This window comes from Elephantulus edwardii, unplaced genomic scaffold (genome assembly GCF_000299155.1).
Source record: "Elephantulus edwardii isolate Elephantulus edwardi_28Jun2011 unplaced genomic scaffold, EleEdw1.0 scaffold00275, whole genome shotgun sequence".
NCBI lineage: Eukaryota > Metazoa > Chordata > Mammalia > Macroscelidea > Macroscelididae > Elephantulus > Elephantulus edwardii.
The window spans coordinates 749,767-761,892 of NW_006400025.1; the positions used below are offsets into that span (position 1 = coordinate 749,767).

The 12,126-nt window shown below is 46.0% G+C and overlaps 2 protein-coding genes across 4 annotated transcripts in view; one reads left to right on the top strand and one right to left on the bottom strand.

The window, feature by feature from the left end:
- Positions 1–12,126, bottom strand: part of CTNNA2 (catenin (cadherin-associated protein), alpha 2) — a 1,691,926-nt gene that overhangs the window by 681,713 nt on the left and 998,087 nt on the right. The window lies entirely within an intron of this gene.
- Positions 891–2,456, top strand: LRRTM1 (leucine rich repeat transmembrane neuronal 1). Its single transcript, XM_006900177.1, has one exon. It carries the CDS (start codon positions 891–893, stop codon positions 2,454–2,456), a length of 1,566 nt encoding a protein of 521 aa, XP_006900239.1.

The following is a 12,126-nucleotide window of genomic DNA, read 5'->3' on the forward strand; positions in this document are numbered from 1 at the left end:
CCCGTGTCTAAGGCGCTGGGGAGACGCGCGATCGTGAGGAGCTTACGACACTCCGTGAGCAGAAGGTGCTTGTGCAGCCTCGCTCCGCGCTCCGCGCCCTGCGCCCCGCGCCCTGCGCCCCGCTCCCCGCGCCCCGCAGCCGCCCGGCGCGAATGGCAGACAGCCTCGGCCCAGGGACAGGGGGCGCCGCTCGGGGGTCGTTTCCGATGACGGACATTAGCCAGACAGTTAGATCCTGGGGAGTTGCAAGCCCCGAGTTTGGACTTTTTCCCCCCACCACCACGTCACAGTCCGAACTGCAGAGGGGAAGGACGGCGGCAGGAAGGCGAAGCCCGGGCTCCGGCACGGAGTTGGGAAACTTGCAGGTCCTGGAAACCGCCTGGCCAGCTCGCTCGCCGGCCGCCCGCGCCGCCCCGAGCCCGGCTGCAAAGTGAGCCATTGTGCGCCTGCCAGATCCGCCGGCCGAGGCCGGGCCGCCGCGGAAACAGAGGGGTCTTCTCTCGTCCTGCATATAATTAGCCTGCACACAAAGGGAGCAGCTGAATGGAGGTTGTCACTCTCTGGAAAAGGGTGGGTAAGACACTTTTTCATTAAATTCTTTCGCGAAGATCTCTTCCCCCTCCCCTTTCCTTGCTGCGGCATCTACCATGGACCAAATCGCCATCTCTTTGATGTTTTGGTAGCTGTGAACTTTGCGTGCCGCCCAGCTCTCTGCATGCTTAGAGGTGAATGCGTGGCTCTGGGGAGGGGGTCCATGGTTCCTTCTATGTATTTATTTGCTGTTTGCCCTTTTCTCCCCCTCCCCCTCCCTCGGAATAAAATACGATGTAGATTTCTGACCGAGCGCTTCCGATGGACATTCTCCAGCCTCTCTGGAAAGATTCTCGCTAATGGATTTCCTGCCGCTCGGTCTCTGTCTACACTGGCTGCTGAGGAGGCCCTCGGGGGTGGTCTTGTGTCTGCTGGGGGCCTGCTTTCAGATGCTGCCCGCCGCCCCCAGCGGGTGCCCGCGGCTGTGCCGGTGCGACGGGCGGCTGCTGTACTGCGAGGCGCTCAATCTCACCGAGGTGCCCCACAACCTGTCGGGCCTGCTCGGCTTGTCCCTGCGCCACAACCACCTCCCGGAGCTGCGCGCCGGCCAGTTCGCCGGGTTAATGCAGCTCACGTGGCTCTATCTGGATCACAACCACATCTACACGGTGCAGGGGGACACCTTTCAGAAACTGCGTCGAGTTAAGGAACTCACGCTGAGTTCCAACCAGATCACCCAGCTGGCCAACACTACCTTCCGGCCTATGCCCAACCTGCGCAGCGTGGACCTCTCGTACAACAAGCTGCAGGCGCTCGCGCCGGACCTCTTCCACGGGCTGCGGAAGCTCACCACGCTGCACATGCGGGCCAACGCCATCCAGTTCGTGCCCGTGCGCATCTTTCAGGACTGCCGCAGCCTCAAGTTTCTCGACATTGGATACAATCAGCTCAAGAGCCTGGCGCGCAACTCTTTCGCTGGCCTGTTCAAGCTCACCGAGCTGCATCTGGAGCACAACGACTTGGTCAAGGTGAACTTGGCCCACTTCCCGCGCCTCATCTCCCTGCACTCGCTCTGCCTGCGTAGGAACAAGGTGGCCATCGTGGTCAGTTCCTTGGATTGGGTGTGGAACCTGGAGAAAATGGACCTGTCGGGCAACGAGATCGAGTACATGGAGCCCCATGTGTTCGAGACCGTGCCCTACCTGCAGTCCCTGCAGCTGGACTCCAACCGCCTCACCTACGTCGAGCCCCGCATCCTCAACTCCTGGAAGTCACTGACTAGCATCACCTTAGCCGGAAACCTGTGGGATTGCGGGCGCAACGTGTGCGCCCTAGCGTCGTGGCTCAGCAGCTTCCAGGGGCGCTACGATGGCAACTTGCAGTGCGCCAGCCCCGAGTACGCACAGGGTGAGGACGTCCTAGACGCCGTGTATGCCTTCCACCTGTGTGAAGATGGGGCTGAGCCCACCAGCGGCCACCTGCTCTCGACTGTCACCAACCGCAGTGACCAGGGCCCCCCCGCCGGCCCAGTCACCACGCTGGTGGACGGCCGGGAGGCACAGCCCGACGGCACGCTGGAGCCAGCCACCGTGGCTTTGCCTGGTGAGCACGCTGAGAACGCAGTCCAGATCCACAAGGTAGTCACGGGCACCATGGCCCTCATCTTTTCCTTCCTCATTGTGGTCCTGGTACTTTACGTCTCCTGGAAGTGTTTCCCAGCTAGCCTCAGGCAGCTCAGACAGTGCTTTGTCATGCAGCGCAGAAAGCAGAAGCAGAAACAGAGCATGCATCAGATGGCTGCCATGTCTGCCCAGGAATACTACGTTGATTACAAACCCAACCACATCGAGGGAGCCCTGGTCATCATCAACGAGTATGGCTCCTGTACCTGTCACCAGCAGCCCGCAAGGGAATGCGAGGTGTGATCTGCCCAGCGCTGGAGACCCTTGCACTCCCCAATCCGACCAGCAGCCATGGGCCATGCACTCTTGGCTGGGGCCTCCGGGTCTGCACTCCTTGACTGAAACTGTAAGGGGATCGCTCCCAGAGACTCAACATTTTAGCTTTATTGTGTCTTAAACAAACAAACAAACAAACAAACAAACAAAAAACCCAACACAAATAAAACACAACAGAACCCTACCCCACCACCTTCAGGACAGTCTGTCTTAAATTTCCCAGGAGAACTCCTTCCTCCCTTTGAAGATCTGTCCATATTCAGGAATCTGAGAGTGTAAAAGGTACCAATCATTGATTTTTTTTTTGTAAACTAAAAATGTTTAAAATAAAATAGCATTTACAGTTTTTACAGACTGGTGTAACCTAAATGAATGTCTGTGTTACAAGAGGAATAACCGTTAAAATATGCCCTTTCTTGGAGGGATCTAGCAGCCAGAGGGAAAATCCAGCAGCAAAGTAGGCAGATTCAATATGGAATTTTAAGAAGGGCAAAATAGCTTATCATTGTACTGGTCCAGGTGCCTTTAGCCCACATGAAAAAGCAAGGGAGAATTTGCAAGCCCTTTTATATTCTTATTAGGTTGTGGGGTCAGCACAAGATAGCCACTTGAAAGTAGAAAGATGACTGAGGACTGAGTATCAAACAGTTTATAAGGCAGAGAATACTGCCAGTGATTTTCTAAAAGACAAGAAAACCTTTTCTAATATACTGTAGTCATCTTTCAAATCAATCTGAAAATCTCACCCCAAATGCTACGTGTTCATAATATTCTTATGTCCCTTGGTTCACTGGACTTGGCAGCCCTTGTGCACTTTTCCATAGCCTCCCTTGTGAGTAAGAGTCCCCTTCCCCTCCCTGTGCTCCTTAGTCTAGATGAAGGGGCAAGGCAGAATCTGAATGTGCAGAGATGAGAGCTGTGCCTCTGGAGGACATTGCTAAGACTGCAGCAAGCAAGCTCAAGCACATTCCTAGTTAGAAGGGAAAATGCTCCCTAGGAGGTAGGGAGAAAGGCCCGCAGGAGGAGACATCAGAGTCAGATAAGATCTAGTGGGAGGCTGTATCACCATCTGATAACATTCTTTAATATCTCTGAATCTAGAAATTATAAATGGTCCTAATGACTAGTGAGCATTTGGTAGGACATGAGAGAAAAGCTACTTCATTGGAGATTGCACTTTCCTGTAATGCTTGCTTTTCCTCTGTGTGTGTGTGTGTGTGTGTGTGTGTGTGTGTGTGTGTGTGTATGTGTGTTATTTTAACAGTATTCAGAGCAAGGATTACCCCTTCCCATCTCCCCAGGTTTCAAGCTCCATTACTGAGATTTGGGTGGTTCATTGAATTAAGGGAGTGAGGAGGTGGTGGTAGTAGCAGGTGGTGGAAGTGGGTGAGGAGGAAGGGGGAGGAGTATGTGTCAAAAGGGAGGGGTCCTGCACTAGCTGACAATTAAGCAAATGCATGATTGAAACAAATTCTCATGGATGGCAGATGGTAAGAAGTGAAGCCCATGTCCAGACAGTCTTTCTCAAATCTCAGGTGTTATCTTTTGAAAGGTACTAGAAACTAGTTCCATAGGATCTTTTTTTTGGTCTTAAAGAAAGAGGTCCCTGAAGCAGGAGGAGGATTGGGGAAGATCATTCACCTGTAAACCTAAAGAGATAAAGTCAGCTTTTTGAAATGTAGAATGGTACCAGCAGGCGGTTTACTTAAACTGGGGATTGGCAATAGGTTTTGCTTCAATGTATGCAGAAGCCAATATGCCTAAAAATGTTGCTTTGAAAAGCTCTTTAATTACAATATTTTGTAGATGTTTTAAGATATCCAGTCTAGGATGAAAACCTCTTTGAAACACACACACACACACACACACCAGCTAAACTTTATCCTATGTAGTTACAACATAATATAATTAACACACAAAGTTATGACACACATCATGCACATAACACAATTCAGACTGCTAATGAAAGAAGTGCTTTGTTTGGTAATTTTGAGGAGGGGGCTTTGGATTTATTCTAAGCCTGATAATTTGGGGTTGCTATTTTTAACAAGTATATCCATTTGAGAGTGTCAAATAATAGCAGGAACAAGGTTTGAAGAACTGTGTCTCTCTGTAATTTAATCTCACCAAAGAGTTCTCCTACTTAGGAGTATTTTTTAGGGTGTTTTGTGTTTTTGTTTTTTTTAAAAGAAAAATCTCCAAATAGGAGATAGTTGAAGAATGGCTCATAGATTCCATTGCTTTAACCTTCTCGCAGGAAGGCTCAGTACCACTCTGGATATGGGCATTAAGGATTATTTTGGTGTGCTTTCAGGGAGAACTTCTAGAAGTCAAGATTTTCTGTTGGCCATCAAAACTATAGGCTCCATTGCCATCACCACCACCCAGGAAAAAGTGTCCAAAACTCTAGACTTTATCACCTGCTCACAAAGACCTTTTGCTTTTTCAAAGTGGCCATGAAAAAACAGAAGAATGCTGTCATTTTTTATGATGGTACTCCCCACATACAGCTGGACACCATGTGTTCTTGTGTCCACCTAAATCTAGTGCAGGAACCTGAAGAGGCTGCCAAAACCTGTGTCCTAATTGTGTGTGTATGCTCATATCTGTGCAATGTGTCTGTGTGGGCACGCACCTATGTGCTCTCCACAGAGGGATTTAGCTCAGATCATTTCATGTTCATGAATCTCTGTGGAGAATTGTGAGGTGGAGAAAAGCTATGAAAGGGGATGGGGTAGCTTTAACTAAGGTTTTGTGACACTTGGCATTATTTTTCTCTTCTCAACTCAATTAATCTTTAACTTTATGAAACTTGCTCTGACCCCTGTAAGCAAACTACAGAGCAGATCAAAGGGAAACTCAATTTTAAAGGTGTAGCACCTTTTTCTGCTGTTGTTCTTCCCACAGAGGGTGCTAATCTCATTATCCAGTGCTATCTGGAAAGAATTTAAAGCCTCAATTCACGTCTAGGGCACTGTGATGGATTAACCCTCCATTTGCAGTACCTTCCTAGCTGATTAAAGTTCAGCAATGGTATTGAGGTTTTTCGAATATTTATACAGAAAAAAAAGGCTTTTTGAAAGACAAATGACATGCTCACACCAGTTTGAGCCCTGGTAGATTTTTAAGTTGTGCCAGATGGAGCAGAAGAGATAAAATCCATCCTCTGGTCTGACTCAGAGAAACTGCAGCCCCTGACATGGCCTTGCTTCTGCTACATGACAGACCACACACCCCACAAGGTACCCATGCTCCCAAGTGGATACAGTTGCCATCTCATAGACAAGGCTATTCCAGCGAAGGGAAGCATTTAAAAGAGCTGTTTTTTCTATCTTCCAAGCTCCTCAAAGCGTTAGAATGCTTACTTTTTCTCCCTGCCTCCAGGAAGGCAGACATTTGGCAGAACTTAGAACCAATGACAAACTTGTGTCCGTAATTAGAAGGTAAGACGCCACTCGCTGTTCCTCTGCAGGTTCCTGAGCAACTGCACAGAGGTTACAGAAAGGATGAGGGGCTGCCTTGATTTTTGGGTTCCAGTAATTGACTTGTTGGCAGGTTTGCTGACTATTCTGTTACCTGACCTGGTCATATAGAAGGAGTTAGTGTTGGCTCCTCAGAGAGTCTGCTCACAGCATTATAAGACTAGGATTTATGTATGCCTAGAGAGTGGGTATCCTCACAGTGCAGGAAAAGAAAAATATTTGTCTCTGCATGGGTGCTCATTTTGGTTGGCTTGGGTTTGCCACTGATGGAAGTCTAGGTAAGAAAGAATTAACTAACATGTGGCAAATTAAGCAGGCTCTCGAAACACAATTTGAGGGAAGTTATATCCTTGCACACGATCCCTGGTAGTGCAGTGAGTTAAGATTTTGGTTGTTAACTGAAAGATCACTAGTTCAAACCCACCAGCCACTCCACAGGAGAAAAAAGAGGCAATATGAGCCATAAAGATTCTAAGGAAGCTCTGATGACTTAGTGGTAAGCTGTTGTGTTGCCAATCCAAAGGAATACGGTTTGAATCCCATAGCTGCTCTGAAGGAGAAAGAGGAACAATTTCCTCCAGTGTGACTTACTGTCTCTGAAAACCTGCTAGAAAGTCAACCATGGGTTTGTTCTGAGTCCACGGTAGACGACTCATAGCGACTCTATGAACAAAAATCTGAGCACTTATATAACTTTCAACATTTCTCCAAGTTCATTGTGTTTCTCAAGGCTAACTACTATGGAAGTGGGTGCCACTTCTGCTTCCAAGGCTGTTTTAATCCAGGAGTTCCATCAAACACTGTCCACCATGGGTGACCATTCTCCCATTTGACACATCAGTGTCACAGTGTTTAGCTTCACAGCAAGCACGAGTTACTTGGGCACAGCAAATAGACCAGTGCTGTATCACTTAAAAGAATGTTTGACCAAAAAGAATTCAAACTAGCCCTGAGGGCAGCAGGTTAAAATCACCCGCCTTTGGCTTGGTAACATAACATTCTATCCACTAGGCCAACAGAGCAAGTGTCCAAGTCTTTCGTTAATAAGGTCTATGCTACACAACAAAAACAACAACAAAGATTTATAGCCTCAAAAATCCAATGGGATTGTTCTAATCTGTCTTACAGAGTCAATATGAGTTACCAGAATCTACTTAATAGCAGTCAGTGTGTTTTGCTTTTAGTATATGCCTGTACACACACACACATACACCCCCCAAACATGCGTCCACCTGCACATCACTGCATACACACTCAACTATATCACATGGTGGCCCTCTAGCATTTAATTGTCCTCGTACTGTCTCCTCTCAGGAAGTCTCTACTAAAGCCAGTCACAATTGATCTGTAAAGCAGTGATCATGGCCACCTCTGTCCAGGCCTTGGTGGCTCTTCAACAGTCCTGGGGACCTTCTGGACCCCTCAGGTTATGCACCACTATGCCTGTTGTCCCTGGGGACAACCAGTAAATGGCAGTGTGTATATCCAAGGATAGAAAATACACATTTCACTATTAAAAATATGTCCTACAGTGATTCTTTTCCAGGGATCCAGGAGACAAAAGCCTTATTCCTTATAGGGGACCATCCCCTAGCCTTCTTCAGTTGGACTTGATCCCTTCAGGTCTTTGTTTCAAAGGACCTGACTTTGGAATCTTTAAGGTTTACTGGATGTTCACACAGATCGCACGTGCATTATATGTGTTTTGCATATGCTCAAACGTGTATTATCTTCATGAGTGCTGTATGCCAGTTTTTTTTAACATGTTGCTGACTTCAGGGTTTTTTTAAAAAAAAAAAAAAAACACAACTAATATTTTTTCCCCAAATGGATCTTACATCTTTATTTGTTGCCTGCTGATATCCGCAGGTTTGGTTCCAAGCAGCAGACCCTCACCAGCCTGCCCTGGAGTTTCTAAGCAGCCCTTCCCTTCTCTCAGCAGGATACCTTTCCTGGTCTGCAAATAATGTTCTCCAGTGCAAGAAGACATCATGGTTTTTCCCCCCGGAAGGAGCCTTACCAGGGTGGTTGGTGCCAGCCCATGTGTTGCACGTGTCTGTGGGCCCCAGAGAGACCACGCAGGCAAGTGAGGCTGGCACACTGCAGCACTGACATTCCACTCTGCCATCAGCTGGTCAACTGGCACACTTGGTCTGTTTGAATTACTTACCTATGTGGACACTGTTGTACAGGAATGAAAGCCACAGGCAGAGCACAGAGGACTCATATGTCCTTCATTTGGATAAGATGCATCCAAGTGGCTACCCAGCCTCCCCGCCCCCCAAAGACTGGGTAACACATGTCTATGCCCCAGCATCTTGCTTCCTGGCTTAATATGGGGCTGGCACCTTGTGACCTGGTCTCAAGTGAGCAACAGTCTCCCTGCTTCAGTCTGAACAAGTGGTAGCCCTGCTTGTAGTTCTCTCCCTGATTCGCTACGCTGCATTAGCGTGATGTAGCTGAATGCTGATCTATCACAAGGAACTCTACTGCTCTCAGGCCTGGGTGTGAACTGCTCTAGACCAAATGCACAGATTCCAATGTCTATTTTCTGATTACTGAGGCACTATCAGGTTTGATTCATGACTCCTCAACCATTGGCTTAAACCTTAATTAAAGAAATATCAAAGGTCACATCGTTGGACTATTAAATGAGAATGAATGAAGTCAATATCCACTTTTGGAAATGTCAGAAGGCATGTGTGGTGTTTGGGCACATTATAGCAGGATTTTTTTTTACATAATTTTATTATTTCCACCCATTGTATGTGTGTGTATTATTATTTGGCCATGCTTTTTGTGGGAGAAAATGCTATAGTCAAGATATGGAAGAAAATAAAATTTACTAAGTTAACTTTGCATAGATGCCTTATCCAGACCTTTATCTGGGAGGGAGGAACCAGAGCCCTTACCTTTGCTGAAGGACCCAAGATATACAGAGAAGTTCAACAGTTAGTGCAAAGTCACCCAGAGCACTCAGACCCATTTTAGTGATTTTGTTGCTATATCTATTTCTTCTTTCCTTGAATGAGTACTCCATCCTGCAGACTAGTCTGAGTCCCAGATCCATGCCCAATTCATTCTGGTTGCATAATATGAATGCAATTCTAGGATTCAGAAATTTTGGTAAGACTTTTTGCGATGGTCCCTAATAATTGCATAATTCAGGGCTCTTTTAGTGACCTTTCACAGGCCTAGAGGAGCAGCATCCAACAGCCACCCAGATCATACAGGTCAGCATCTTACCCGAGGCCTCTGGACTCAGAGTAGGACAGAGCTCTGGTGGTTTAATGGTAAGCACCGCCAGCTCAAACACTCACAGTTTACATCCACTAGTTGCTCTGCTCTGTGGCAGAAAGATGGGCAATCTCCTTCAGCATAGTTTAATTCCTCTGAAAACCTGCTGGAGGGTCAGCTATGGGTCGGTTCTGACTCAGCAGTACACAACAACAACATACTACTGTTGGAGATTTGTGCACCTTTACTTATTTTTAAATAATTAAATGAACTATCCCTCTAAGAGTAACTCTAGTGGCTTAGCTGTAAAGAGTTGCACTACCGACTCAAAGGCATAAGATTCAAATCCACCAACTGCGCCTTGGAAGAAAGATGGGTAATCTCCTCCCATGGAACTGGCTGTCTCTCAAAGCCCAATGGAGAGTCAGCAATGAGTTGATTCTCACTCAACTGTACATAACAACAGTACCTCTCTAAGGCAGTGGTTTTCGGTGACATTTTGTTGGTGAACTTACCACCCAGTAGATATTTTGGTACTGTCTGTTTGGTAATAGGTTGGGAGTATGCATTTAATGGATTGAAGTCATATATGCTGCTAAACATTCTACCACGCGCAGGATGACTCCTACCCAACACACACAGAGACATGCATACACAGTTGCCCCCAAAATGTCATGTATCATGATTGAGAAGCCCTGAACCAACATCCTGCACTCCAGTTTGCATGGAAGGGGATTTCTGGTGAAATGGATGTTGGTTTCCCTAGATTTGTTCCCTTTTAATCTTCCTAGATCTCACCAGAAAACTAGAAGCCTGAATTATAAACCTACAGATTAGTTGTCAGTCATGCAAAAAGACCTACACATGCTCCTCAAAGAACATATGGCAAAACTTAAATTAACTGGGACAAAACTAGTTAGAACCCTCAATTGACCCACTTTTTCCTCAGCAATTCCTCATTTAGGAAACAGAAAATAAAAATCAAATCAAGCTAACAGTGGAGATTTAATTAACAAGAAGGAAAAAGTGAAACATGATAGTCCTTCCAGGAGGTGTTCCGGAGACTGAACCAATTCCACCCACCTGGCCACGCTTTGCCTTCTGCAACTGAGCTGGGGATGTCTCTGAGGTGGGAATGAACCTCAAGTTTAAAATCAGCGTGCCCAATCTAGTGAGGAGAGTGGGCTATTCATCAGCGAAGTGATCTCAGAGCTCAGAAAGTAGATGAGCTGGAGAATCAGGAACTATAAACAAAAATGCATTTGGAGCCAGGCAGGCAGGAGATGGATGAAGTTCATGGGCATAAAGCATTCTGAGGGAATAGGAGAGTTCACTTTTTAGCAGGCAATTCACATTTGACTGCTTATGGTTAACCAAAACCCTTCTGCTGACCAAGTGGGTGAAGACTGTGAGTCTGCTACATTTAGAGGAAAGAGGATTGAAAAATCAGGAGATTTTGTCCTGATGTTGTTAAGGGCATGCCTTATGATCATCTCATAATTATCTTCTATAAGAAGGCTTCCATTTCTTTATCTTTTGCAATATTCAAGGATTCATCCAGCCAATCCTTCTAGTTTTACATTATTATTATTATTATTCAATTCTTCCCAATAATAAACCATGAAACAAAAGTACTTTCTAAGCGAGTGTCACTTTACCCCCAAAAATGAAAATTTACCTGAAATCACATTCCCCAGACATTCTGATCCATCAAGGCTTGCCTCCACAAAAATGAGAAAAGTTATTAGAGAGTCACTGGGATCTAGGGTCTTCAGAGTGATGGGTGGGGATGCAGAGAAACAGAGATGGCAACACTTAGGAGTGTGTGGGCGGGAAGACGGTTTTATAGAACATGCTAAAGGTGATGAAAGGAAATCCTAAAGAGGACACACTTACCCATATGCGGGATATGGGGTTGGGGATGTGCTGTAAAGCAGACACCTCAAGCAAAGCCCCCTGGGGCTGAGGTAAGGGCATCATAAAAAGATTTATACAGGACTCCTTAAACAATGAGGTACATCTGTGCTAATGACCAAAATTGCTATTAGAAGTTCAGAACCTTTTATGAAAGAGAAAGAGAGAGGAAATGAACAAAGGAGTAAAGAGAATAGAAAAATTGAGAAGGAATGGAGTTTAAAAATTTTTTGCTCAAGCAGTTACCTAAAGTGGCTCTGGCTCACTACTCCCTCAAGTCATTTCAGCCATTTCTGTCTGTATATCTATTGTGTTGGTCATTTGCTTCTTTACACTGCAATGTTAGGGTCACCTTACCCTCCCCCTTTTTGGTCCTTCTTTATGAAAGGAAAAAAATAATCAAGCAATCAGGGTTCCCTTATGTCCTCTTTTCCCTTTTGCTCAGCTACAAGTGTACTTCTTGGCTTCTCCACCTTGAGTACACGTTAGTATCACCCGGAAGCTAAAATATTTCTACTTAGTGGAGGGAGGTCTGGTGGTACAGCCCCAAGGGAGGAGCACTGATATAAAAAAGGCCAAGCATCTCTGGTGATTTGAATCCACCAGCAGCTCTGAGGGAGAAAGATGGGAAATCTTCTCCTGTGCAGTTTACAGCCTTGGAAAATCCACTGGAGGGGCAGGATCCTTTGGTTCAGACTAGACAACAATGACTTTGACTTGGACTGAGTTCTCATTCCTGAAAATTCTGACTTAATTGATCTGGAGGTGCAATATTATCAAGTTTCCCGGGTGATTCCCAAATTCAGTCAAGGTTGAGAATTACTGAGCTAGAAAGTCATAAGAATCACAACATATATGGTCCAGTCAACTTCTAGATATACAAATCTGATTGGAGCTCATTAAAAATATGCTCAATAAAAATATTTTTTTTCTTTTTTTTCCTATAATTATATTTTATTAATTTTCATAAACATTTACAGAGATTTTGGGCTTCCACTCATTCA